At 51.7% G+C, this 27,909-nt stretch overlaps 6 protein-coding genes across 6 annotated transcripts; 4 read left to right on the top strand and 2 right to left on the bottom strand.

Moving 5' to 3' along the window:
• The first annotated feature begins 6,770 nt into the window (after window positions 1-6,770).
• VE01_10098 (uncharacterized protein) lies at window positions 6,771-9,369 on the top strand. Its single transcript, XM_018279505.2, has 4 exons — window positions 6,771-7,279; window positions 7,354-7,685; window positions 7,748-8,339; window positions 8,417-9,369. Exons 1-4 carry the CDS (start codon window positions 7,213-7,215, stop codon window positions 9,136-9,138), a joined length of 1,713 nt encoding a protein of 570 aa, XP_018125883.1. The 5' UTR covers window positions 6,771-7,212; the 3' UTR covers window positions 9,139-9,369.
• Window positions 9,370-14,793: 5,424 nt separating this feature from the next.
• Window positions 14,794-15,746, top strand: VE01_10097 (uncharacterized protein; the record flags this gene model as incomplete). The annotated part of the gene is made up of 3 exons (XM_018279504.1): window positions 14,794-15,056; window positions 15,103-15,553; window positions 15,600-15,746. The coding sequence occupies 3 exons, from the start codon at window positions 14,794-14,796 to the stop codon at window positions 15,744-15,746; spliced, it is 861 nt and encodes a 286-aa protein (XP_018125878.1).
• Window positions 15,747-16,067: 321 nt separating this feature from the next.
• Window positions 16,068-17,395, top strand: VE01_10096 (uncharacterized protein). Its single transcript, XM_018279503.2, has 4 exons — window positions 16,068-16,407; window positions 16,467-16,535; window positions 16,590-16,888; window positions 16,938-17,395. The coding sequence occupies exons 1-4, from the start codon at window positions 16,135-16,137 to the stop codon at window positions 17,179-17,181; spliced, it is 885 nt and encodes a 294-aa protein (XP_018125879.1). The 5' UTR covers window positions 16,068-16,134; the 3' UTR covers window positions 17,182-17,395.
• A 600-nt stretch (window positions 17,396-17,995) lies between these two features.
• VE01_10095 (uncharacterized protein) lies at window positions 17,996-20,261 on the bottom strand (the record flags this gene model as incomplete). Its single annotated transcript, XM_059464127.1, has 3 exons — window positions 20,124-20,261; window positions 19,945-20,037; window positions 17,996-19,816 (listed from the first exon to the last, which is right to left on the bottom strand). The coding sequence occupies exons 1-3, from the start codon at window positions 20,190-20,192 to the stop codon at window positions 17,996-17,998; spliced, it is 1,983 nt and encodes a 660-aa protein (XP_059319290.1). The 5' UTR covers window positions 20,193-20,261.
• Window positions 20,262-20,548: 287 nt separating this feature from the next.
• On the bottom strand, window positions 20,549-23,351 carry VE01_10094 (uncharacterized protein). The gene has a single exon (XM_018279501.2). It carries the CDS (start codon window positions 22,071-22,073, stop codon window positions 20,742-20,744), a length of 1,332 nt encoding a protein of 443 aa, XP_018125881.2. The 5' UTR covers window positions 22,074-23,351; the 3' UTR covers window positions 20,549-20,741.
• On the top strand, window positions 22,284-27,887 carry VE01_10093 (uncharacterized protein). The gene is made up of 2 exons (XM_059464126.1): window positions 22,284-22,582; window positions 22,724-27,887. Exon 2 carries the CDS (start codon window positions 24,901-24,903, stop codon window positions 27,088-27,090), a length of 2,190 nt encoding a protein of 729 aa, XP_059319289.1. The 5' UTR covers window positions 22,284-22,582; window positions 22,724-24,900; the 3' UTR covers window positions 27,091-27,887.
• Window positions 27,888-27,909: the final 22 nt, after the last annotated feature.

Raw genomic sequence — 27,909 nt, 5'->3', positions numbered from 1 at the left:
TTTATATAACTATTATGGAAATGAAATATATTTATCCGTCTGTGACAAGGAAGTAATTGCTTGGTTGCCGTAACCAACTAACAGGACAGAACAGAACAGAACAGAACAGGGAGTTTTTATACACTCCGACCCCAAGCAAGGTGCGAAATCATCTGTTGACATTGTTCCATCAACTTCAGCATCCCCATCCAACCCATCCATCTTCCCCGCCTCCTCAAATCCTCCATCCCCCCTATCCTTCCCCTCCTTCAACCATCACCAACAATCACCAACGCATATAAAATTCCCCATCCCATCCACTATTACCAAAACAACGCATCCGAACTATTTAAATTCAATCTAGGTGGAACGCCTGGTCCACGTGTAACTCCTGCGCCTCACACACCCAACCCAACTCGTTACGACACGCTCTCCACTCAGAGCTAGCATGTGTGAAGACACCAAGCCGAGAGATGACAGCGAGATCGGGCGGTGGCGGCATTAGGTGGTGACAACAAGAAGCAGCTCAGCTGGACTCAGCAGCGACATCAAGGGCAGTGATGACAACATCATGTTCAAGGGGGGTTTAACAAACTCCAGTGAGTTATCCAGCCAGTAGGTTCGAGGATGTAAAGTACAGGAAAGCCCACAACCACTTGACTTGGGTTTATTATAGTCATCAGGATGGAGTTCGAATGAAAGGTTTACTGAAGATTATGCGATCGGATTTTAACAGTAGTTGCTTAGGATCGCGGGGGGCGCGGTCTTACTAGATGGGTGTGTGAGAAGTGTTGGGGGCGTGGGAATGCGTATTAGCTTTTGCGTTCCTGAGACGAATGATATGAACAGAACAGGAGACTTTAATACGAAGCAGGCTTCAGAAAAACCTTGTAATCACCGCCCTGTAAACTTCGGCATTCCCATGCACCCCATTATTACCAACTTCTCCACAACTCCTCCTCGACTTCTCCCCAACTTCTCCCCAACTTCTCTCCAGCCTCTCCCTCCCCAACACCCCACCGCTTCCCCCTTTTTCCACGACATTCAGGACACTATAAGAGTGCACAAATAATGAAATGAGGCCCTTCAACCTTCAGCGGACAAAATGGCAGCTTTCCACGACTGGCCTACTCCGAGGGAACCACGAGAGTGCAAATGAAGCGCACAGATTCATCGGCGGGGAGGTGGAAGCTTGGCCCTTGCCTTGAGGTTTGATGTTAGGGTGGCGGTGGGGGAAGTGGTGGTGGGAGGATGGAGCGACAGGGGGGGTTGGTGGTGACAGCAAAGCACTGACAGCAGATATCACGGGGACAACAGTATCATATTCGAACGAGGGGATTAACGGACCTCAGTGATAAAACCAGCCTCACAACAGTGTGTCAGCCTTCCCGGCTGGAACGACCATACAGTCGAGTTCTACCATGGTTCAATTTGGATGTGAAGGAAAGCATGGCCCTGCTGTGGAGGAAAGATTTATATACATTATTACAGCGGGGAGGCATGAGAAATGTTAGGGAGGTTAGGGGATGGACTTATCATTTGCAGAGGGGGTTGAGGTGGTTGTGTTGTTCTCATGGTACGGGGGAGGAATATCTTATAATCGTCATTAAATTTAAACAGAAAACAGAAAACAGAAAACAAACAACTTCATTCTCTTCCTCTTCCGCCCACCCCTCATCTCCTCATTCCTCATCCCTCATCCCTTATCCCCATCTTCCCACCTCCTTCCGCACATCCGCAAAAAACCCACGTCGGCAAAAACCTACATAAAGACCATAAACCCACCTCCTCCCTTCTACTCCATAGCCCACAGATTGGAAATGACAAGGTACACGGTGTTACGCTCTTGGCCCTTTGCTTTCTCCGATCACGAAGCTGCAGCGTATAATTCCACCATTCCCTTCCATGCGTGTGCCGTGCTCTTGCGCGTATTGTGTTTATGGAGAGGCCACAGTAAGATGTGACGGTAGGGTATCAGCGGTGACAGTGAGAACAAAGCCGTGACAACAGCGTATCGACAACAGCATTACCTTTCAGCAAAGAATCAACAACTCTCACACATCAGTGCACAGCACGCCAGCCCACCAGCAACTTGTCATCCCAGCAACCGCCACGCCTGTTCCACCAAGCCTCGATTTGGATGAAAGTTGGAGAGGCATTTTCTGAGCGTGCTTGGAGGGAGTTTTATACACGATCAAGGTAGGAAAGGACATCGCAAAGAAAGGATGAGAAGTGATAAGGAAGCTGAGCGGTGTTCACTTGCCTTTGTGAGGGGTGAAGAGAAATGTATTATAATAGTAATTATAGTAAAAATATAAAATATAACAACCTCCCCTCCTCGCCCCCAAGAAATTGACACAGCAACAAAAAAAACCAACATAAAATCCCCCAAACCCCCCTCCTTCCAAAACGAGCTACAACACAGACCTCACTAAACAACTTCATACAAATAGTAGAGAAGGAGACGTTACGTATACAGACAGCATCCTTTTAAACAGGCTGTTGTAAAATACTCAAAGAACGGTGCTAGGAAGGTAGATATTCGCCTGGCGTCCCTGTCTCCCGCCTACTGTGCCAATCCATAAACGCTTCGCTGTGTTTGTTGGGTTTACTTAGCTGACGACAAGAGATGGGTGACGGTGGGCTGTCAGCGGTGACAGGAATCTGGGTGCGATGGCAGACGCTGTACTTGGGGGAGGGGAAGGGGGGGTCATTTGGATATTGGGTGAATGAAAGGTTGCGGATCTCCACTCAATCTGCTTGGTAGTTATCGTTTCTGTCACTTTCCTGGGGAACAGGCAATTACTTGGAGGGTCATCTTTATTCATTTTCTTGTAGGTTCTTGTTGGTGTTAGAGGGGCGTGTTTGTGGACGCAGATATGGTGTGAAGCCTTTTTGGGGGAACGTGATATTTAATAATCACCATTATAATCGATATAAAAAGATAAAATAAAACAACCCTATTCCCATCCCCATCCCCATCCGCCCTTCCGCTTCCCCCCATAATCTCCTATCATCCCTCACCCCTCCTTCCCTTCGTCCAAAAACCATAGCCGCAAAACACATATAATAGCACCCCAAACCCACGAACCACAGACAGAATATAAAAATCGAAGCACTAGGCATGAATATGACCACGGGGGAGATGAGGAAATATTTAAACACTTAACCCCTCTAACATCCCATATCATTTCCGCCCGTCTGCACATCTGCCGCTCGCTGAGGTGAGAAGCGGCCCGACGACGGTATGAGAGGGCAACGGTGAGAGGAAAGCGATGACAGCAGCGAATCGACGACAAGACACCGCATCTACATGAAGAATTAACACCAATCATCTCACACCATCACCAACTCACCAGCCACATATTCACTAACATCCACGGCGCCTTCAACTCATCTGTGGAAGATTCGTAATTGTTGGAGAAGTCTCTTCTAAGCGTGTGTAGAGGGGGTTTATATATGCGGCGGTCGGAGGGGTAAGAGGGGTTATTTATTGTAGGAGGGAGGGTGGTAGGGGGGGGGGGAAGAAGTAGAGGGGACGTGGGAGGTGGGATGATGGTATTACTTACCCTTTTGCGGGAGAACGGGGGTGAGGGGGTTATATTATAATAAAATATAAAGATGCGAGATGTCAATATATCATCCCCTCATCCCCAGTCCATCAGGAATCCACGGCCATAGAACTTTTAACAAAACCGAACTTATATACCAAGGCCTTCAATAACCTACAAACCATGATTCAATCCCGTTCTTCGAATCAATGAGAACCATACTCGAGAACAACTCGAGGATCCATCTCTAAGATCGGAACACCTACCTCCTCCATCCAAAACGTGGTGTATTCAATCCAGGCGCGAGAAGGGTAATGACAGCAGTAGAGGATGGCGACGGCGACAGCAAAACGGTAACGGCAAAACAGTGACAGCAAAACCGGTGACAGCACCACCATCCTACCAACAACATCACATCCACCCCTTCCCCCATCCCTCATACATCCATCCCCCCCCCTTTTCTCCCCTAGAACCCAGCCCACCCCACAGAACCAACCACATAAGAACCCTAGCAAACCAGTTACGATGTTTCGATGATGGAAGAAAGCGTCCCCTCAGCGTGCGTGGAGGGGGTTTATATACACAATCCCACTGGCCATTAAAGGGAGGTGATAAGGGGATAGATGGGAGGGGATGGCAGATTTAGATAGGAGGAGCACGTGTGCGTGCCAGATCTAGGAAGGTAGGCTCTTGCACTCGAGCAGGTATGCCTGGCCTCTTCTATCCCCTCCGGTCCCCGGTCCCCCATCCCCCATCCCCCATGTTTCCATCCCCCATCACCCTCCAAATTCCCATACCTGATACCTGTTCTCACTACACCCCCGTAATCACTCACGTGCACACATCCCGTCCCTCATCGTCATAGCTCACTCACTCAGCCTCCCACGCGGCGCGCGCGCGCGCAAAAATCCTGCTCAGCAGCGGGCGGCGCTCGTTTATTTCCCTATCTCTTGGTCCGTGTTCGCGACTCATTCTCCCGAGCCGCGTCCGTTTTAGCGGTAGGGAAAAGCAAGTACGTAGGCTGGAAGGCAGGTAGGTAGGTAGACAGGTAGAGAGGAAGGCAGGTAGACAGGTAGGAAGGCAAGCAGGCACTTGGACTCGTGTTTCTTTTTTGGAATTTCAATTCGTATCCCCCACGTAGACAGTAATCGTGATTATCATTCATCATCACCCCCGAAATCCCGGAGTAATGTACGGAGAAACAAACCCTACCTCCACCCCGTACTTATCCAAATTACCCTCTCGTCACGCATCCCTCATCACCCCCATCAACTATCCCACAACTCAATCTCGCATCTCCGATTTCTCCAGTATTTCCAATTCCCGTCTGACGAAAGTCTTACATGCACGCCCAGGGACAGGCAGTCAGTCGTGCAGGGATCATCACCCAGCGATAAGACTAACCCCCTCTTGGCGCGCCACCTTGTTTTAGCACCACCCGTCTATACTGGATTGGGGATAACGGGACCAGGGGGGAAGGGTTCTTATCTGTGGTGACAGCATTGAGTTACGGAGGCGACAGGGGGGGAGATAGAGGGTCGGGAGGGGTCGGGTTGTTGTGTTTGGTGTGTTGGTGGCGAAAGAAGGGACGGGGAGGATCGGGAGGGATGTTTGGGTGCTGTGGTTTGCTTGCTTTGGTTGTGGGAAGGGGAAAGAATCGGAGAAGATCAGGATTGTGGTAGGGTAGATGGTACGTTCTTCTGCGATGGTGATGCAGGCGATGGGGGAGTAGACAGTACAGTTCTCTGCATAGTCGTCTGTAATCAACAGCCAAGTCTACAGGTCAGACATGTGATTCCATCCCCTTCATACATACAGCCCAAACATGTGACTCCATCCCCCCTCAAGCAAGCTTTTCCTTCCCATCCACCCGCAAATTGGCAAAAGAAGGAGAAGATTGATTCTTCACTGCCTTACAGACCCTCTACAGTGCCCAACAGCCCCCCCTTCACAGAAATCACAAGTACACTCTACCTCTCCCACCTCTCCCACCCACCCAAAACCACCCTCAACAAGGCTAACTTACACCCACACCCACAAGTACACACAACATCCCATTCTAGAAGCGACGCGGGCATCGATGGCGCCGGGTGCGAGAAATGCTTATTTTGTGCGTGGGTTGGTGGAGCAGACAGCGAATGAGAGACAAGGTGGATTTATTGGAGAGAGATAAGCTTCCTCTCTCCTCGTCGCCCCCCCTGTCCTTTTTCGTTACTCCACCCCTCGCACACAGCCGCATCTACGTTTTCCTAGTTTCTGCATGCGAAGTGTACGGGGCTAGTGAGAAGATACTTTGTTGGATGGTATATTTTATATGAAAAAATAAAGTACTGTTTCTCTACTACTACCACTTTTACTACTTTACCCTCAGCTTACACTAATGCTAATCTCTCGATACTCCTAACTCATCGTGTCGTAGCGTTATCAGTTCCTCCCTCCGCCCACCACTGTACTTATCCTCGTCTCTAATCAGCCGCTACTCCTCCCCCCATTGGCTGCGATTGACCCTTCCTTCGGTTTGTAAATCTCATTAGAACGCGAGAGTGGACTGCCATCCGTCGATAGTACATCTTCCTCCCGCTATTTCTATACCACCATCAAAGTACCCGTCTCTTCATTACACTCCATTACAATGTCTCTCCCTAACCCAAGAACCAGGGATCGCCCACGGTGGCGGATCTCCCACGCTCCCATCTTGCAGTGGTTCACACTTTCTTTACCCTACTCTACTATACTGGCACGCACTCGGGTAGACTACCATCTTAGCACATCTCCATACTAACCGCCCCCCATCCCTCTATCTCTCACACCCAAACTCCCCTTCCTCCGTCTGTCTAACTGGCTCCTTCCATCTCTATCTCTGTCCTCTCCTAGCACTCTCCCATGCCCTCCTAGTCTTCCTAGTCTTCCCTCTCCCTCCCAATCCCCATCCCCACCCACAAACCCCCCATCTAGTCCACCACCCACCCAAACCCCCATCCATCCCGTCGACTACCGATACCGGGGACACCGGGACATGGAACGAAAGGAAGGAAAGGCAAAAAAAAAGGAAACCCACTCCATCATTATGCGCTCCGGAAAACCCCACAGATGCTAGGGAGAGAGTAGGGAACCTAGACCTGGCCCCCTAGCCCCCCAATGTTCTATTCGCGGCCTGGAGTTGGGTAGCAGGGGGGGTGGGCTAAATACCTTCCTCCTCCCCCTCCCACACACTGTTGTATTTCCATATTCTCGCGTGCACATATTGAAACTTGTCTTTGCTGCTTGGAAACTACTCTTAGACCTTGTCTCTCTCCAATTCTCGATTCTCGATCCTCTCTACAAAGCAAGCAAGCTCAATTATAGACGACGACGAAAATTTATTGTTATCACATTATTTATCCTTCGCCACATACATAGACACCACACGATCTCTTCTCTGTGAGAAGAAGGAAGAAGGAAAATATCCCGACGACTATAACTTCCTGTCACGTAGGACAACAGCACACGACATACATATATATCCCCCCCAATTCTCACCACACCTCGACCCAACAGCCGCCACTTGATCCTCATCTCTCTCACCACGTCGAATCCTCTCGTCTCGTCTCTTCAATCTTGGTAGCAAAAGCCTGCCAGCACCGCCACCTCGAACACTTCACACCCCACGCGCCCGTCCTCTCGGAGGGCTTCGCGTGCAGACATGTCGTACACCGGCATTGGACCCCCCGTGCCCTTCAACGGGACTGAAGGCGATGGAGGAGATAGCAGTACGCCCTCCCATCCCATTATCCTCAACCACCCTCCCAAATCCGCACAGAAACCCCAAACTAACACCCCCCAGCAACGACAAACCTAAACCAATGGTACCAATCCGGCGACCAAGCCTTCATCCTCGTCGCCTGCTGCATGGTCCTGCTCATGATCCCCGGGCTCGGCTTCCTCTACTCCGGGCTCGCGCGTCGCAAGTCCGCGTTGTCCATGATCTGGGCCTGTATGGGCAGTTTCTCGGTGATTGTGTTTCAGTGGTATTTCTGGGGATACTCGCTTGCGTTCAGTCAGTCGGCGACGAATGGGTTTATTGGTGATCTGAGGCATTTTGGGTTGATGAAGACGCTGGGGGCGCCGTCGCCAGGGAGTCCGTTGATTCCGGAGTTGTTGTTTTCTTTCTACCAAGTACGCCCTTCTCCCCCTCTTTTACACCTCCACGATAGGGACAGCGTACTGACAAACACCAGATGATGTTCTGCGCCGTCACCGCCGCTATCGTCATGGGCGCCGTCGCCGAACGCGGCCGCCTCATCCCCGCCATGGTCTTCACCTTCTGGTGGGCCACCCTCGTCTACTGCCCCATAACCTGCTGGATCTGGAACTCCAACGGCTGGGCCTTCAAATACGGCGTCCTCGACTACGCCGGCGGCGGTCCCGTCGAGATCGCCTCCGGTTGCTCGGCTCTGGCTTACAGTATGGTCCTCGGAAAGCGTCAGGAGAAGATGATGCTTAACTTTCGCCCGCATAATGTGAGCTTGATTACCCTGGGCACGGTGTTGCTGTGGTTTGGATGGTTGGGGTTTAATGGCGGGAGCGCGTTTGGTGCGAATTTGAGGGCCGTGATGGCGTGTTGGAACTCGTGTTTGACAGCTATGGTGGCGGCTGCTACGTGGTGTCTGCTTGATTTCCGCCTCGCGAGGAAGTGGTCGATGGTTGGGTGGTGTTCGGGATGCATTTCTGGACTTGTCGCTGCTACGCCTGCTTCGGGATTTATTCCCCTCTGGGCTTCTGTTCTTCTCGGCGTTGTGACGGGCGTGGTTGCTAACTTTGCTACGAAGAGTACGTCCCCCTTCCTCTCTCACCTTTCTTTCTTTCTTTCTCTTTCTTGGAGAGCACAGGCTAACGGAGACGCACAGTCAAATTCTGGATCCAAATAGACGACTCCATGGACGTCTTCGCCGAGCACGGCATCGCCGGCGTCGTCGGCCTCCTCTTCAACGCCCTCTTCGCAACACCCACCATCATCGGCCTCGACGGCGTCAACACCGGCGTCCTCACCGGCGGCTGGCTGGTCCACAACTACCGCCAACTCTACATCCAAGTCGCATACATCCTTGCTTGCGGCACCTACGCTTTCCTCATGTCCGCCATCCTCGCTTACACCATCAACTTCGTCCCGGGATTGAAATTGCGCGCCGATGAAGCAGCGGAGTTGCTTGGCATGGACGACGATCAGTTGGGTGAATTCGCATACGATTACGTCGAAGTCCGCCGTGATTACCTGGCCTGGACACCCGCCAAAGAGGGAATGAGCCAGGTGGAAGAACGTATCGAACCTTCCGACCTCCATGGGATCCGCGAGCATGGCGAGATGGCGAGTTTGTCGGGGATGGGTATGGATGGCTCTAGTCGACGGGGGAGTGAGGGTGGTGGTGTGGGGGGGATGACGAGGGGGAGCGCGAGTTCGGGGGTTGGGACGCAGGGGACGCTTGTGGGGGGACGGCTGGGGGGGGTGGAGGAGGGTGTTGCGGTGGGGGCGGGGGGGGAGATGAGTGAGAAGGTTGATCTTGGGAATGGGACGGAGAGTGAGAGGAGTGGAAGCAGAGAAGGGGAGGTTGAGGGGAGGAGGAGTGGGTAGATGACTCGATCTGCCGCCGAGGAGGGGTTGTACATTTTTCTGTGCGAGTACGGACGGGCGTCTTCGATCTTTTTTTCAGCGGGTGTTCTTTCTATCATCGCCATCATCATCATCATCATCATCATCATCGTCCGCCATCTACGCAAAACATTTCCTGGCATTTTTTATCATTTTCATCGGACCGGTTGGGGAGCATGTTTGGGGGATTGGTTGCACATATATATCCTGGGTTTTTTGGGGAGGAGGAGAAGGGGGGAGGAAGGGAAAGAGGGGGAAGGGGAGATGGGAGTTCTGTTCTGTTTTTTGTTCAAGATACCAAAAGCACAGTTTGTCTGTTCAGTCGCTCGAGAGTGGGCGTGGGAGCGAGATGAAGGCGGAGGTGGAGAAGAGGGAAAGTAGGAGAGGGGGAGGTTAGAAACTATAAATATAAATCAAATCAAAATAATATCAAAAATCACATCATCCCCCCTAACCAGTGCCTTAAAACCCTTCATCCCCCACCACCTAGATCGGGTTGGCTCTAGCTCTGTATAAATACGGTGCCGGCATCACTCGAGGTAGGCAGGTCGAACTTACTTACACCTAGACAACGAGATGATGTATGGATCTATGTGGACCACTACCTACCCATCTTTATTCTTCTATCAACAGTATACTTCCCTATGCTTTATACGCTAATGCTCCCCTATTAGTATCTCTCGGATGAACAATCCCGTCGTCTATGGCTTTTGACAAAGGGTACATTGCGGGCTTAGCACCTGGCACTGCTGTGGAGAGGAGAGGGATGAGAATCTACTAGCGGGATGGAGGGGAAATGCGACTGTCTGAGATATGGGCGGTGGGAGGTTCTGTCGTTGTTGGGGGTTTGTTGTCACCGCTTCCTCTCTCTTGTTAGAACGCTTCTCCTTACTATCACCCACACGCCCCCTGTCACTACTGCTACACCCTCACTCACTCACTCACTCCCACAACCTTTCACTCACTGACTCACCCACTCCCGGAAGAACAGGACAGACATACACTCCTTTCGACACCCTCCCTTTTCCGTATCTATCTCAGACGGGGTTTTTCTGAAATCAGCGTACTGGGCAACTCCCCTGGTTAAGGTAAGGAACTCGATATAACAGCAAAAGGCACAGTTGTAATAGACTCAGAGGCGATGGCGGCTCTGATATTGTTGATATATCTGTTTCCGATTTCTCATCTCGTTCACAGAACACCATAACACTTAGACCAAGCACACTACTATATATCCACCAACACTCGAAGAATAGTCACATACGACCATAGACTCAAGAGAATTGGGCATCCCGTCCGCTCTGCCATACACAAGCTTGAGATCGGTGGATTAGTAGTTGGGTGGGTGACCACCAGCGAATACCCACTGTTGTATGTTTTTTTTGGTTGTTTTTTTGTCGCCTACCTACCTAGGGTGGATAAGGAGGGAAGGGGGGAGAAAGGGAAGAAAGCGTACTGGATTGCGCTTTTGTTTTTTGGTGGATGTTTGGTGGCGGGGAGGGGTGGGGGGGGGGGGTGTTTTTTATACTCGGGGGTTTCGGGGATGAGGTGGGAGGGTGGGAAGGTGGGAAGGGAGGAGGGGTAAGGGGGCGGAAAATGGGGCAGGGTTTTCGTATTATATTATGAGAATGCAAGGAATCATCCAAACCCACCACCATCCCATCCCCTCTCCCCCCTTTCCCCCATTTTTCCCGCCCGCTCCTTCCCTACTAACAACAACAACCGTCCTGGTTTGGGTTGTATAAATACCCCCCCGACCCCGGCATCACTCAGAGCAGACAGCGGGGATCTGTGTGGTTATGGTGGTTGTGGAGATTGTTGAGGTGCTTGTGGAGGTGTGTGAGGGCGCAGTGAGGACGGGGTTGCTGTCACTACGTTCTGTCGTCGGGGCGCTGCTGTCGTTGCGGTTTTGTTGTCATAAATAACCCGCTATCACCACCTACCTACCCCCTTTCACCACCGCAAGCACAACTCCATCCAACCCCCCCCCTTCCCCCCTATCACCGCTACAGGCACAACTACATCTAAGACGTGTGCATTTCTGAACGATGAAGAGGAATCCCCTTTGTGCCATTAACGGGACATCTCTCCCATGGTGGTGGACGTAGATGCGAATTCTCACCTCACCCCACTCTCGCACGACCATATGTATGTTAGTCCTTGATACCCTATTGTCCACAGACTTCCCACATTTATATCCTTTGATAAATGTTCGTATGTGGTGGAATGAGAGGAGTAGGAGGGAGGGGGGTGTTTTTATGGTTGGGGATTTAGGGGGTTGTTGCGATGGGAACGGGGTGGAGGGGGGGGGAAGAGGAGAAGACGGGGGGGTTGGATTTAATATCATCGAGGTATGTAGCCTTACGCAGCGATTATACAAGTCATCCCCACCTCACGTCTCACATCTCACATCTCAAATCCCGGCACTCCCCTATCCCTGCTCCCCTTCCCTAGCCCTACCAACAACCAGCCTGGTTCGGACTCTACAAATACCCCTCCTCCCCTAGCATCACCCTCAGCCTACCACACCATTAATATCAAAGATCTTACCCTTCTCACGAGGGCATTGGGGAATATAGAGTCGGCGGCGGGGAGGGAGGAGGGGGGGTGAAGGGCTGGATGGATGGTGGGGTGTTGTCGTCACTGCGTTTCTGCTGTCGTTGATACAATCCTGTCACCACCGCTTCCCTGTCGTCGCTATCATCACCTCACCCTGTCCTGCCGTCCCGCATGACCCTGCGCTCGCGGAGGATAGGACACAGCCGTGAGTATCTTGCAGGCTTTGTCTTCCTGCCGTCGGCAGGTTGATGTGTTCTGGGATTGCTGTCTTGTTGTATGGTGGAATGGAGGGGTGGGGGTGAGGGGGTGCTTTATAGGGGGAGGGGTTGTGATGTTTTGATTTGGAGGATGGGGAGACGGAGATATATTACGATGAGATATTTCAAATCTTGACGGAGGGGCTGGGGGGCCCGGGCATGGGAATGTTCATCGAAAATTTGAGTCTTGAGTTGCATCACTTCCATTTCCACGACCGAGTCCATCGTTCATCGCTTTCCCCATGCTCACCGCTGAAGTCCTTCAGCAACTCTCCTCCCTGCCGTGATGCACTACATAAATTGCAAATCTGCTGTCCCAATTCTCCATGCACAGCAATAATATCATCCTCGTCCCCATCCCCTTGCAATCATAACACCTGCGGTGCTCGGAAATATGGGCTGGCGCATATATAAGCGGCCAGGATAGAGGAACTGAACTGTATCAGCAAAGAAAACGTCGTGAACCGGACCGTCATCCGGCTCGTCGAATCGAACCGATCCTGAGAACAATGAGCATGAGTTCTTGCGCTGCGCGTGTCCAACGGATGTGAGTGCGGATGTTCGGGTATCTGACGGGAAGGGGAGGGGTGACAGCAGAGTGGATGGTGAGGGGCTGACGACAACAGGGTGTGGTTACAGCAGCAGAGTAAACAACAACAGCAGAGCCGCCGAACGACAGAATACCAGTTCTCCTGAACTACCCACCTCCATAGAGCCGCATCGTCGTGTGGTGGCAATGAGGGTGAGTACAACAGCGTCGCCGGGGTGGATGGGCCTAGGCAGTTGTCTTCGATTTCTTTCTTGTGGGCGCGGTAAAAATGATGGGAGAGGGACGGGGGGTTGCTATTTGTATAGTTCGGAGTTCTACGGAGGTTCATGGGAAGGGGATAAAAGGGGGGGGGAAGAGAGTTTTTTATATACTAAAATAAGATATCTGCTCCTGTCAGAAACCACAGCGAGAACCCCAAAACCAACACACCCATTCTGTCATGCTTTATGATCGTGGTGTGCGCGCGGCTAGGGATATGGGTTGGTGAGTATATGACGGGGTGGAGAGAGAGGAACTGTATTGCACCATTAAACGCCAAAACGATAAAGGGCAACTATCACGGTGGGCTAAGAGTTTATGGCATGGATGTGCAGTGGATGGGGTTCTGGATTCCGAGCGTGTTGATTTAATGTTGGTGGTGGGGCTGTTGGTAAAGCAGACTGTTGACAGTAGGGCTGCTGTCGTCGTTAGCACTTTGCCGTTGTTACGCTTTTGTTGTCGATACCCCTATCCTCACCACTACCCACCCCTCCGTCGCTACCATCGGCGCCAGAAACAACACATTTGCAGAGCCATTCTTCTACCTCTCGATCCCATGAAAGATGCATCGCCTTGCTACTTCTATGGATGGAAATGATGGTGTCTTTCATCTCTTTTTGTGATTCTACAACTGTACGCAGCGAGCGGCGGCTACAAATTTATAGCTGCTCGGCCCATGTATGGTGATGGTGCTTGGAGTTTGGTTTAATGGGATGGGGTGGAGAGCAATCTATGGCTATATGAAACTATCCAGACAAAGACATACCATCGCCACAGCAGCACCATGGATGTCGGCATGCGTAACTTATTTAAATCCCCCTATCCTCCACTACGCAGAAACCAAGGATTTAAAAGCGACTTCCGAAGGCATCAAGGGTTGTCCTGTGTGGGCAAAGGGGTTTGGAATCGCAGCAGTGGAACGTCGGCGTGGGGGCTGGGAAGACGGAGATAATAATGGAGGTTTGCTAGAGCCTCTTGTCGCTGTTGGTCTGTTGCTGCTGCTGTTAGTCTGTTGTCGTCACTTTTTTTGCTGTCGATACCCCTTTACTACCGGCCCCACCTCCTCTGTTCTCGAAGCGCTCGCACAGCTCACCCCCCACCGTAGTCCACCACCAAGGCTCATCGCCCTCGCTGTGCCTTTGCCTCTATACAAGCAATTTGAGGTCGTTAAGATGAAACTTTCCCTTGATCTGCTCGGGATGAAGCTCTTTGAGGAAGGCTGAGTTACCTCCTGGTCACTCACCCTGACACAAGCGTAACTCCTCCTTTCGTCGACCCGTGGAACAGTTTTGATGACATAAGTGAGGCATCGACTCTCATCAAGTGTATCCAATGCCGCGGCGAATTTATAAGCTTCTACACAAGGGTGACAAGAGACTCTATGAAGTATCCTCACAGGGGTCAGTTGCCATTTCGGCGTACGACCCTATCAGTCCTTGCCCATGCCATAAAAGCCTAAGCTGCCAAGGCAATTTGTTTTCCTAATGCCATATCCCCTGTCATTCAATTTTCCGCCTATTGCCGCTAATTTTCAGTGGCTTATTACCATCTAATTCCCCACACTCCATTCTTATGCTACCTTAATATATTACATCGCGGCAGATATATACCGAGCTTCCCTTCTCGATAATCCCTTGGCCAAGACAGGAGAACAGGCAATAATCAAACCCTGACGTTTAGTTAAACTTTGTAAAGTGGGCATCTGAAACAAATAACTCGGTCCACTAATCAGAAAGACTCTCGATCTCCCTCCCCGCATTTTGAATTCCTCTTCGCCTCTTGGCAACGGTTCCATCTTAATGAGGTTTTATCTACAGTGGAACTTAAATCAAAATTATAGATTATCTCCCATGACTGAAGCAGAAAACCTTGAGAAATTCTTCCGTTTCGCAATCCCCTTCCCTAATCTAGAAATTAATGCAACGATGAAATTTATTAAAAGGCATCACATTCCTCCATCCCATTTCTCGACTACTCCCACTACGTGTGCTATTCCTACCAAGTAAATCGATTATGAAATTGACAGCTGTTATACTTGCCGGTCTAACCAACCTTGCCGTTGCCTCAGATCATCGTGATCTTAGCGGCGATGTGTGGGCTTCTTCGTTAACCAAGCGACAGACGTCCTGGGCCAAACGACAGACGACTTGGAATCCCCCTTCGAACCTTGTCAAGCCCCTCCAAGAGGTATGGGATCACGAGTCGTCGACCTACAATAATGGGAATCTCCTAGGATTTAAGAACTATGGCTATGATATCATAAAGGCTTCCGGAGGGTATGTGTCTGCAATAACGCCAGATCAGAATGCTAATATGCTACAGGAAACTCAACTTCTGCGTCCGTTGGGACTCTAGTGCTACAGTGACCGAGGCCCAACGCACAGCCATCGCGAGCTCTCTCCAGAAAAACGTCAAGAAATGGACCGACAATCTCACTGGGTTCATGGGTTGGCCATACGACAATATTCCTGTCAATGTAGTTGGATGGGCTGCTAAAAACACGAACCTCCTTCAAGGTTCTACCTCCGGCATCGACGTCTATACAACGACAGATTCAGAAGGTGTAGCGGAGTGTGATCCCCGCTGTGGTCGTATTTTCCATCAAGATAACAACTATGGCTCCTGTCCGGGAGGAGCTGACCGCCACTATGACGTGTCTCTTTGGCTCACAGCAGGAATGGATGGCGGTGCTGGTGGTGACTGGGGCCAACGTGTTGGGAGCGAGTATTTCTTGTCTGCTCTCGATAATCCGCACATTTGGCTACATGAGTTTGTGAGTTTTTGCCATCTGATTGCTTCTATGAATTCTAACCATTCAGGGTCACACTATGGGGCTCGATGACTTCTACGACTGGACACCTACGGGCCAAACAAACTTCATCATGCTCGCTGGAAGCTCTCAGGTTGTTACAGAGTTCGATATCTGGATGATGAGAGATTTCTGGCGTCACGTCGCAAACCGGTAGAGATTTTTATCAGCAATAGCTATAACTTCTGTAAATATAAGACGTTTGAAAACACTTGACGCGGCTACAGCCTTATGCCTATGAGAGCAAGCCCCCGTCTATTATCCGCGCAAAGGGCCGCTTTTTATTAGTGAAGACTTTTGAGGCTGATTATTTTTAGCTGGAGGAGCTGATTTGATCCTTAATTTGCCTAATTGGTATTAGTTCTTACATGATATATGCAGTAATATATGCAGTGTGATTTGAATATAGCTCAGCTGAAGCGACTTCCCCAGCCATTTATAATAAAAGCCTAGAGTATATGCGTCTTAAATTCAACAACACCCCCAAGCCCATTATTATTTTTCAAAGCTTTTGCATACCTTCTTACGAAGTAATTTGTCTCAAAATGCATCTCTCTAATTTCCCCGTCGCATGTCTGTTAAGTGCAATCGCTCTCGCAGTTCCCACGACTTCACTGTCATCCCCAACCCAAGTTGATTCTGCGCCCAATCCAATCGGTACACTATATCCAACTGATGTCACCGGAACCATAAACGGCACGATCGCCGTGGTTCCAATTCCATATTCGCTCGCACGCGAGCTTATCCCATCCCAATATGGCATTCTGAAGAAGGCGTATAAATCTGCGTTGCCTGGATTCCCTCATGATATGTATCCCGTAAGCAAGAGTGGCACAGTGTGTATTGAAAGTAGAGTAACTGACAGCCCTTGTCCCAGCTTATCGTCCGGTCAATCCTTGATCACGATGTTGGTCTGAACGGAACTCAGCTTATACCGGATTTCCAAGTGGGTTTACCTCTTCACACTCTTACCAAACCTCTCCTAACTAATCGACTGAAGTCCGTTCACATATTCTACCCATTTGTAGACTTGCTCGGAGACGGCTACTCAAGCTTCGCCTATGGCAAATATCTCATTCTCACGGGGACGAATACTGTTGCAATCGGAGGTTCTGAAGCATATGGCCAAATTGCCATCCCGGCAACTTTCAAACCAGAAAATAATTCCTACGCCTTCTCTCATCCCTCGAGGGGGGGTCAGGAGATCTACTTAAACGCATACACGAATGAGAGCGACAGTGCGGTAGTCACTACTAAATTCAAGCCTCTTCCATCGGTAGGCCCGTGGCCACTTGAATTGTACGTATGTCCATACCTGTTTCCAGAGTTATGCTAAACTCCATTCAAGCTATGTCAATGTAACAAACCAGCCCATCTTTGCCGACGGCGTAAAGTGTGATCAGCAGATCACCTTCTTCAACACCACGCTTTCTACAGGCGTGAATGAACCAGTTGGTATAATAGGCGACATCTCGATTTCTGCGCCTTACTTGCCATCAGACAGTACTTTCAGGAATGTCTTTGGCTTGAAGTTGGACGTTGCTTTCCTCGAGAACAATCTCCTCGAGTGTCCGTCGCTGAAGGGTTTATAGTCATGTTTGTATCCATGGCGCTATATCTGGGTTGAGAGCTCATAGTATTAGCCATACCAGATGAGAGTTGGGGGGCTATATAACTTCCTGCTGTGCTCTGGTGTGATCCAGTGCGAAGATGGTGGATCGGCGGGGGTCATTTGGAGAAGGAAAACCCATACTTCACATGCAAAGATGTGTCAAGCATCTCTGTAGACAAAGCAGAGCCGTGACTGCACTTTCATGATTTCAATCCCTCCTTTTGCTAGCAAACCAACGGGTAATCGTGTAATCCTCCCCTTCCTCAGCCTCTCCCTTCCCTAGGCCACACACCCACCAAGCAAGCGAAACGCCCACCCCCTTTCCTAAGCCAAACACCCAACCTCCATCCTCAGGCCCCCAACCCAGCAAGCGAACCACCCACCCCCTTATAAACAAACATAACCCCCCTCCTCCCAGCGGCACAGTGGCGCAGTGGTAGTACCACTGTCTGGACAATCTGGCCAGCGGAGGATAAAGGGGTTATGGGTTCGACACCCGGTGATGAAGAAAAAAATGGGAATAAAGAAAGAGACTGGAAACGAGCGATCGACACGACAATAACAAACGACAAAAAGTAAAATCATAAAGATGATTTTCTCCCTCATCAGATATTAAAAGATATCTGATGAGTCTTTTGCTTTTTTGACTTTTTAAGTTATGGTTTCCAAGCGGTGCAAACGAACATCCTGCGCATTGTTTGGATTATATAGCATTATACATATCACCCCTATCCCCCATTTCCTTCGATCCCAACCCAAAACTCGCGCCAAAACTCCACCCCCTACCAACCCCCTCATAAGTCCTCCGCCCCCAACGCCCGCTCATCACTAATCACATAACTCAGCACGCTTAAATCCCAATACTGCATCATAACCCGCCACCTCTTCACGCCCCTCCTCCTCCGCGCTGACCCCCCATTTCCTCTTCCAATAGGTGAGCCCTCCATCCCAGGTAACCACTCCGGCATCGGCGAGACGGCCACGCCGTGGAGGCCTGTGGCGGGACGCTCGCGGTTACGGCCTTCTTGGGTAGCGAGGGGGAGGATGGTTTCGATACGCATTGTTGTTGCGGGTATAGATTCTCCATTTTCGCCCTTCTTTCCTCCCTTCCCTTTCTTTCCCCCCTTCTCGCTATTTCCTCCATTCCCGTTCTTATCTCCATTTCCTTCCCTAACCCCCCGGTCCTCCCTCACGCCCCCCTTCATAATCCTCATAATAGCTACCCTACCCACCTGCGACCCTATAACTACGCAACTAATACCGGGTACTGGCACAGCCATGTTCAGGCGATTGTAGAACTCCATAGGGTGCGCGAATTGCGCTGGTGCATGAGAAACATCCTGGCGCAGTAGAGGGGAACAGAATGTGGCTCTGCCGGTTGGCGGGTACAGTGTTAATGCGTGTCTGTTGAGATGGAGGATGAGATGATGCGGTGGGACGGGAACTGGAAGATGCGCGGCGGGTGAGTTGGTTGCGGAATCGTCGCTTTCTTCCTCATCATCATCATCATCGTCACCACCATCAAGGTCGTCACCCATATCCTCATCCCCATCAAACTCTTCATCGTCCATATTATCCACATCCAACAAATCCCCCCAATAAAGCCCCAAATCTATCCCCTCCACATCCGCCACATCCAACCCCCCTCCGGCCCCATACCCCCACGCAAAAAACCCCCCCGGATACTCTCCTGGAGTCTCCCTCGCCCCAACTCTCGTCCCCCGAATCTCGGCGATCGAGCGGCTGATATCCCATTCCCCCTCCCTGTCCCCAGGTGTACATCCAAACGCCTCTTCCACCTCCTTCGCACCGCGCCCAAACTTGTCGTCCAGCACAAGCACACCCCACCCCTGAGGTTCGCGCCGCCAATTCACGCCCCCCGGTGATGTAGGGATCCTCGTCTGCACTCCCCAATCCCAAAGCGAGAGGAACCACAGCGCCCCTCTAATATCCGATGCGACGATACTATCCGCGTCCCCTTGGGGCGTCGACGTGAACGCGATGGACGGAATATTATCACCCCGCGTCCCCAACCGTAAGCACAGTCGGAAATTGTCGCAGCGAGATGGCGGGGAGGGTGGAAGGGGAGAGATCAGTGGGAAGTTGGATAGAGGGCGGCAGAGGGATGGCGAAGGAGGGCGCGAAGGGGAGGGAGGGGCGGAGGAGAGCGCGAAGGCGAAGACTTGGACCTCATGCTTGTTGGAGCTTACTGCCACAAGGCGCGATTGGGAGTGGATTGCGAGGCCCCAGGCGCTAATGCTGACGTTTTCGTGGAAGAAGGGGGTTGGTTGTGGCGGTGCGAGAGGAGGGGTGGTGGAGGGTGGAGTGGACGGAGGTGTGGAGGGACGGGTGAGCGTGACTCGGTGAACGGGCGTGGTGTAGTATGCGAGGACGTCGCCGTCGGCGCAGGCGCAGAGGATGATCTCGCGGGTGCCGAGGTTGCCGACTATGAGATGGTTGATGCTGTGCGTGCTGTAGGCGTCTTTGTCGCGGAGGGCGTCGGCTTCGGGGGTGGAGGGTAGGTCGAGGATGAGGAGGGGTTCGGTGGTGAGGAGTTGTTGGGGGCCGGTGGGTTTGTAGATGTGGATTTGGGGGCCATAGGCAACGATGTACATCTGTGGATGTTCGTTAGTGGGAGTGGTCGTAGGTGGGAGATATGTTAACGGCCTCAGGGCAAGACTGGATCCGAAGATGAGGGGCTCCAACACAGTCTTGACCTGCAGTTCGACAGAGACTTGCTCACATTATATACCTGCGAAAGCGCAGTAAGATTCATACCCCACGCCGCACATCGTGGGATCTCTATATCATTATCCTCCACATACTTCCTCGGGTACTATCACAACTCATCAGCTCAGCTCGGCGTCGTCCCATGCATCGCACCTCCAAGGTTACATGAAGATATTATGAGGGGTAACTTACACGATCGCGTCCGCTCTGGTGGCCCAGAGGTTTCACGGTGATTTCTTCGAAACCGCTACGCGGACCCATAGCGAGCTAGATGCATGCTTTGATGAGAAGCTGTCGGTAGAAAGTTTATCTGGGGTCCGTAGAGCGAATCGTCCGTTTGGTTTCCACGTTTGTGATGCTAGGGCGAGGCTGGCTACGAGGCTGATTGACGTCAGATCCTTGTGGGACATATTGGTTTGATATTGCAGTAAATCCTTGATATAAAGATAATTTACGGACTAACATATATATCCTTCTGTCCTGGAGACTATGTGTGAGGCTGCTGTGCTTATAAGATTTAAGTAGACAGGGCTGGGATTTTTATTCTTATATGTCGGTCATATTTATTTTAAGATTATTATCTCAAGCTTCACTTCAGATATTTCCAACTAAAAACCCTACAGATTAAGGAGGTATATTTTTATCTAACCATGATCTAAGTTAACCTCTGTTACAATTTGTTTTCCATAAGCGCCTTAAATCACAGAGAAGTGCATATCCTTCTCCCCACTAGCCAGCATAAATCGTACGGTCATCCGGTGGTACAAAATGTGATCCTTCCACGCCTTAGAACGGCAACTCCTTCAGCTCTCACATTTTCTTATGCTTTTTCTCCATCAGCTCCAGCATATCTTTCATCCTGTAGTCCAACACCGGCGTCTCCCAATCATCCTCCACCAACGAATACGTCTCCTCATCGTCATCTCTTGGTTTCCTGGGATTAATAGCCCAATACGCAAAATCCGCATCAATCTTCTTCAAATACCTCATCAAGTGGCCCCAGTATCTCGCATCTCCCTCCCCCGGCTTAGCTGGTGCCCCAAACTCCCCAACCCACACAGGCGCAATGTTCCCCTCAACCAGATACCCCCAATTCTCCCTCATCGACTTGACAAACGACGCATACGGCCTCTTCGCATACCGCCCATCCCGACTCCCCCACCCCGACCAACTATACACATGCGACGAATACACCACCCTCCCCGGCACCACCAGCTTAACCGGCCTGTCTCTCACCTCATTCAGAAAATTTTGCGAGCCCAACCCCCCCACCACAATCAACCAATCGCTCCTCATGCCCAACAACCTATTCCCCGCCCTCTCCGCCGCCCTCGCCCACCTCTCCCAACTCATCGTCCCCCAAAGCGCTCTAACCTCATTCCTCAAATCCGCAGCGATGACCAAGGGGTTGTCAACATGCGGTCCCATAACCGTGACCCAGTTGTCCACCCACCCCGACTCGGACTGGTGGATCCGACATGCGGATGCCGGCAGGTGCGTGTTGTACCACAGCCCATCGCACGGATTGGCGCCGCAGCACCACGTCGCATGCGTGATATGGTTATTCACCACCACCGCTAGCCCCTCTTCCGTGAGGGCGTTGATCACAGCTTCGAAGACGTCCAAAGCGCGAAGGTTGACTAGGTCGGGGTTCGCGGCCAGCAATCCCGGGGGTATGCGAGGATTGGTAACAACCATTTCGTCTGAATAAGGCAGGCGCACACTATTAAACCCCAACTTCCTGATCGTCCTCGCAATAGCAGAGCGGTGCTGGATATCCAGCCCCGAGGGCACGAAGAGCTCATCGCTGCCACCGTACCAATTCACCGACGCGAGCTTGATGGGTTTATCATCCGCATCGAGGATGTGCCGGCCGCTTGTACGCAGCGGCGTCGCGGTAATTAGCGCGCTTGCGTACGATGCAAGTTCGGAATCATTGCCCTTGATGCGTTGCACGAAGAGGTCGATCTCGGGCGGCGGGACCCAGGGGTTGGAGAGCGCCGACTCGGCGCTGTGCCAGGTGAACATCATGTAGAGACTGGCTACCAGGAGGCAGCTCAGGAGGATGGGACTGAGCATTGGCATGGTGGGGGTTGCAGTGAGAGTGTTTGGAGGGGTCGGGGGGCTATATCGTGAGGCCATCACGGTGGAGTGGAAATGTGATACAGTAGGTGAATACTCGCTCGGAATCCTCGGATGGCCTGACAGCTGTTTGACCTTTCTGAGCCAATCCAGGGCCGGATACAGGTAGACTAGGCACCGGTCAGACGAGAGAACAGTTGTTCTTACTCGTGGTATGAAGCTAAAATAATAGGCTGACGTTTAGCTTTCTTCATCTTTCATAATCGATGACGACAATTATCTCGAATGATGTCGCCGGACTAAGATAGGCCCTTGTCAACAATAGCCGCCTATTTCCCCACGACCCAAACTTTGACATGCACGTGACCACATAGTTTAAGCGCCGCGAAACGAAGCTAGAAAGTGATAGAGTAATGATACGCGCCCACCGAAGATACGCGCCAGCGATAAGATTGTCAGCGGCAAAACGAAACCTCCATCTTTATTTAGATCAGCGGGATGGAGTCGAGAAGGATGGGCGGCTGCGATGGGGGCTGATTCCTGAGGGAGCGGAAGGATCAATTGAGTAGGTGCGTTCACAAGCTGTGCATGATGAGGTGGCCGCACGTCGTGGCCGATAGGTAGCGGGTCACTGGATGCAGGTATAGTATAGGCAGTCCCCAATACCCGAGAGTATGTTAGCATGTCTGATCTGTTGGTGATGAGAATAGGTGCTCGCTCCACTTCACTCTACACGACACTCAGAGTTTGTTGGACTTCGTCATGCTTTATGCCTTCGTTGGACGTCGTCACCATAACGCGGCGCAACAAGGTCGTGAGATCCCTTACTCTATCTCCTCCCGCCCTCAAACTATCCGAGGTAGATGTGGCTGAGCGAGAATGCTGTGAGGGGCAAGAGACAAGAGACAGCTCAAATACTACCATATGCACAGTCGTGCAGCAGGTGTAACCCAAGCAGCACGTACAGCACAGCACCGGCTGGTCAGCAAACAGTACATTGCCGGGACTCGACTCCTCGCTCGGTCGCGCGTCTTCTGTCCCCTCACTCAGCCCCTCTATCACCCATTATGGCCAATGACACAGTGATAAGGGCGACCAGAGAAGGTCCGCGCCAAAGACACAACGAATGGGAGCGCAAGGGACTGGGGAAGACTGGATAGGGACCTGGGGAAACGAAGCCCTGATGGGAGGGCCAAGAGGAAGCTGAGTGGTGCTGTTTGCCTGTGTGGAAGGAGGAGTACTCTTGTGTGGTAGCACTGTAAGGAGCGTTATACCGCACAGTCTCCATGACTGCATTTTCGTGTTCCTGTCGCGTTCCTGTCGCGATGTGACCACAAGTGGTACTTTGCCAGGGTTGGGGATAGTGGAGATGGTACTTCGTCATATGCGGGTGGACACATACAAGTGGATGTACCATCCCCTCTTTCCCATCCACTCACAGTCCGTCTCCACGGGTCCCGCTGTCCCACGCCGGTCCCACAACCCACAACGCTCCCACAGTTTGTGATGTCGGGCGGCCCATCCCAGTCCTTACCAGCCATCGCACCTCTTTTCCCAGCATCAGCCCCTGACTAGCAGGGTCCGTGGCCTGCTAGTGTCGTTACAGATATGCTCCTCTCTTTCCCAATCCTGTCGTGCTTTGGTGATTTCTGGCGGTTTGTGGTGTTTCCTGGCTGATTTCTGGTGATTCCTGCTGCCACTTTTACCGCTCAGGCAAAATGTTATATGCCAGGACTGTTAAGGGTACTCGTCTTGTACCAGTATACCAGCGTTATTGGTGAGAAGTACGAGTCTTGTGCTCAACAGTGCGCGCAGTCGAGGAGGCCGAGTTACCCAGTCGTGTCGTGCTATCCTCGTATACCGCTGAGGTACCTGCTCGAGAAGGGTCTCTTCCCGCCTGCGCTACTACTGGTATCAATTCAAAGCTCACGCTGCTTGAGCTAAGGGAAAAAGGGCTCACTCACAAAGGTCACTTCTGTCCGCCATGGCATGAACGGACCTGCTCATCGGCCTCATCGTCTCCCGTCAACTCTCTCACGATAACTTCATACCTCCTGTGTCTCTGATCAACTCTCCCGTTATAGCATCAAACTGTGCCACCAGCGATATTCATAGCACTGCTCGGTTTCGAAACTACTCCCAGCGTTTGCTCCGTGAGACTTAGCGAGGGTCACGGACAGAAACCCCAACCCAACGTCTCTCACTCCTCCTCCTCGTACCCGCTCACACGCGCCCGCTGTTTCGGTGGAGGCGGCCCACCTGTTTTGTGAAATAAGTCGATCCCCAGATCCTGGGTAATAGTGCTCCTGCCGAAACAACTTTACACGACCATCTCGAGAACCTGTATCACCCTCCTCACTCGGTCCTCCATCCTCGCCCATCGACATCCCCCTCTGTTTCCGCGACGTCGGGTAAATTGGAACGACCCTTCCCGATCCTCTGACCGTTCAGCTCGTCGTCCTCCGGTTTCTAAACGACGTTTCGCTCGAAGACAACGCCGAGTCGTGCTGCAGGTGAAGACATAGATTGTTTCGGCCGTGTGTTCTGCTTCGCTGAATCAACTGGAAACAAGCCCTCGCTCCCGCTTCAAACACTCGACTCCGAAGCCAGCCTCTTTATTGTTTGCCGCCTCCCCTCAAGTGGCACGAACATACTGATCGACGACCTGGGGATCCGATTTTTCGAACTCTCATCTCCCGGAGCAAACATCGAACCCTCTCCACCCAGAACGACCTCCCTTACTCGGATACAGGACGACATTTTACACGACTATCCTGCGAAGTTGCCAAATTGCCAAAGCCATGTTCCAATAGATATACACGACTCCCGATTTTATTACTTTGCGGGATATCTCAGCTGAGATTATACACCCTCTCATCGATACACGATGTCGATGTCACTTCCCGTCCCAGCAGTTCCGCTCGGTGGCTGCTCCACTATCTACAACAACACCCTTTACTCCTATTCCGCCGACGCATTCCAAGCATTACCATTAGATAAGGGAGCCTCATGGGAGCAATTGCCAGGAGGCGTCTCTGTTACCGGAGGAGTCTGCGTGCAAACCACTTCACATAATGCGTCGTCCCCAGCGGCCCTATATATCGTCGGAGGAAGCGCAAATGCATCGGAGACAAGTTATCAAGGCCTCCAAAGATATTCTTTCGAAGATAGCACCTGGGAGTCTATCTCGCTCTCATCGGCAGTAACACAGAACCGCCTATACCACAACGCCATCTACCTCAATGCTTCGTCCTCGATATTCATATTCTCCGGGAATCAAGATGGCACGAAGCAACCTAGTTCGGAATCATTCACCATCTCAACCATGGCGCCGTATGAAGTCCGGTCGTTCCCATCGTTTGCCCCACCAAGTATTGAGCCCATGCTACTTACCTGGTCCGATAGCCAAGCTGCCGTCCTTGGAGGAAGCGACTCTAACACGAGAGTTATGCTGTTCAAGCAAACCACCGACCCGTTGTTAGCATGGGAGGACTCTAAAATTACACTAGACGCCCCGTTGAAGACTGATGGGAGCGTAAAGGCTGCCATTGTCGACGGCGATGATAAAAGCAAAAGTCTATATACGTTCGATATGACCGTGTCACCCAATTCGGTGAACCGAATGCTACTGGTTGATCAGAATGGAAACCCTATGACCAATGTCAAAGCCGTCAAATCAAGGAGTTCCAACGAAGTTCGCGATATCACTGAGAGAGCTACCCTTACAGCCACAGACTGGCCGCCATATAACTCATCACTTGCCCCGAAAGCCACACGCACAAAGTACTCCATCGCACAAGATGCAGACGATCGCATTGTCATATCCGGGGGTAATGAGGAGGATGTGTTGTGCATGTTCAAGGCAAGGGAGAATTCGTGGGTAAATGCGACTTTGCTTTTATCCAAGGCACAGGTTCCGATCGGAATTACCAACACACCCACTTCAGTTTCCACAGAAGCTCCAGCAGCTTCTTCAACAGCTGCAGTAGCCGCAGAAGCCTCGTCGCAACTCAGTCGCAGGCTTCTGGGGATTATCATCGGCTCTGTTGCAGGATTTGTTCTGATAGTGCTAGCTATCTTCTTCTGCATCAGGAGGAGGCGCAAGCAGCGCGTGTTCGCCGAAGCTGGCCACCAACGGAGAGCAAGTGGCATCCCTGACGAGAAAGACCCAATGGACTTTGCAGACCGTGGAATACGCTTCGACCCTACTAAACGCTACCAGGGACATGCTCCCCAAACCTCAACGGCCTCATTCTCGTCAATGGCCATCTTGATGGGGAAGGTTAGCTCGACACAGCAACCGGCTCTCGGCAGAAGAGGCGGCAGCAACAGCAGCAACGCCAGCAGCAACTTCAACAAGAACTACAAAAACACGATCAGCAAGCCCATCCCCCAGGCTCGCGCAGTACCCGAAACCTACGCACGAACCGAACGTCCCCCAGTCGTTGGCGGCTCCAACGCCGGACCAACACCCCGACCCCGCGGAAGCGGCGTGAACCGCCAAGGAAGTACCCGCCGCAGCTCAGGCTGGAACCGCTACTGGTCCGGCGGCAGCGCCCTCAACGTCCTCGGCTTCGGAAACAAAGGGGCCAGCACTTACGGCTCCCAATCCGACCAGGACTCCATGTACTCCGAGACCGCGCACCCCACGCGCGGAACCCAGCAGTCCGCTATGGTGCCCCCGCTGAACTTTGGGTCCCAGAAGGGGCGCCTTAGCCAGGTGGCTTCGGGGAGTCCGACGATCGCGCATCAGCCGAGGAATTCACCCTTGGAGCAGGGGATGTCGGGCAAGATTGAGCGGCCGCACTCTGCTGTTAGTAGCGTGTCGAGCTATGGCGATCTGAGGGACGCGTATCCGGGAGTCGCGTCGAGTATTAATGAGGAGCATCAGACGTGGACGCCGTTCGGCGGGGAGAGTGGGTGGAACCAGGGGGAGCGCGTGGCTAGTAGCGCGTATACGGAGAGTCAATATGGGACGCCGCGCGCGACGATGGTGGAGGGGAGGAGTGGGCATCAGGGGCCGAATCAGCAGTCGACGGATATGAGTTGGTTGAATTTGGGGGATACTAGGCATTGAGGAGGCAGACAAATGTCACTGTCACCCCTACGGCCATTATCGCCCTCACCGCCGCTGCCGCCGGATAAACCACTCACTCACTTATTCACTCACTAACGCCCACACACTCTCTCTTGTCGAACCGGTTTTTTTTGGGGGGGAAAGGAGAATAAAAAGCAACTTTAGACCGACACTTTTACCTCACGAGCACACACACACACACACATTTTGAGCGCCCACATTTTTTTGCAGCATGTCGGAGCGCGCGCGCACGGTTTTCGATATCATAATTTTACGGCGCATCGTACTCTAGCAAGCGAGCGAGCGAGCAGACTTGAGAGCGGATCTGTATCCAGGGGATAATTTTTTTCTTCGAGTTGAGATAAGGCAGGCGTCTTACAATCGTTTTTTTGTTTTGGATGTTATGGAGTTTATGATGGATATGATTTGTATGGGGTATCATTGGGAGTGTTTTTTTTTAACAACTACCTGACTGGCTGATCTGACAACTGTGTTGTTCTGTTCTTTTTTTTTCTTGTTACTTGGCTACCGCTTTTTTTTGTTTGCAGATACCGGGGGGAGGGGGGCGAATACCAGATGCTTGGGTCCAGGGCATACCAGAATCTATGGATGGGAGAGAGAAGGGGGAGAGAAGGGGAAGGCAGTGGTGATGGGAGAGGAGAGATGTGTGAGATGGATGTAGGCGCTGGATAGTAGATAGGAAGAGATTACTGTAGCCTACACTTACATACCTTGTTAAACTACGGTGGATCCGTAATGGAGGCGGAAGAGAAAGAGACATATTTCCAACAAACCCAACCCAACCCAACACCGAATTGC

This window comes from Pseudogymnoascus verrucosus (assembly GCF_001662655.1).
Source record: "Pseudogymnoascus verrucosus strain UAMH 10579 unplaced genomic scaffold scaffold_68, whole genome shotgun sequence".
Taxonomy (NCBI): domain Eukaryota; kingdom Fungi; phylum Ascomycota; class Leotiomycetes; order Thelebolales; family Thelebolaceae; genus Pseudogymnoascus; species Pseudogymnoascus verrucosus.
The sequence above is the reverse complement of the archived record's forward strand: the minus strand, read 5'-3'. Positions and strand labels throughout refer to the sequence as shown.

Excerpts from the sequence above, each read along its gene's own strand:
- VE01_10094 (XM_018279501.2), bottom strand. The coding sequence starts at position 22,073 with ATGGCCTCACGATATAGCCCCCCGACCCCTCCAAACACTCTCACTGCA.
- VE01_10093 (XM_059464126.1), top strand. The coding sequence starts at position 24,901 with ATGTCGATGTCACTTCCCGTCCCAGCAGTTCCGCTCGGTGGCTGCTCC.
- VE01_10098 (XM_018279505.2), top strand. The coding sequence starts at position 7,213 with ATGTCGTACACCGGCATTGGACCCCCCGTGCCCTTCAACGGGACTGAA. Across the intron at positions 7,280-7,353 it reads AGGCGATGGAGGAGATAGCA|CAACGACAAACCTAAACCAA; the intron begins GTACGCCCTCCC and ends AACACCCCCCAG. Across the intron at positions 7,686-7,747 it reads TGTTGTTTTCTTTCTACCAA|ATGATGTTCTGCGCCGTCAC; the intron begins GTACGCCCTTCT and ends GACAAACACCAG.
- VE01_10096 (XM_018279503.2), top strand. The coding sequence starts at position 16,135 with ATGCATCTCTCTAATTTCCCCGTCGCATGTCTGTTAAGTGCAATCGCT. Across the intron at positions 16,408-16,466 it reads TCCCTCATGATATGTATCCC|CTTATCGTCCGGTCAATCCT; the intron begins GTAAGCAAGAGT and ends CCCTTGTCCCAG. Across the intron at positions 16,536-16,589 it reads AGCTTATACCGGATTTCCAA|TCCGTTCACATATTCTACCC; the intron begins GTGGGTTTACCT and ends AATCGACTGAAG.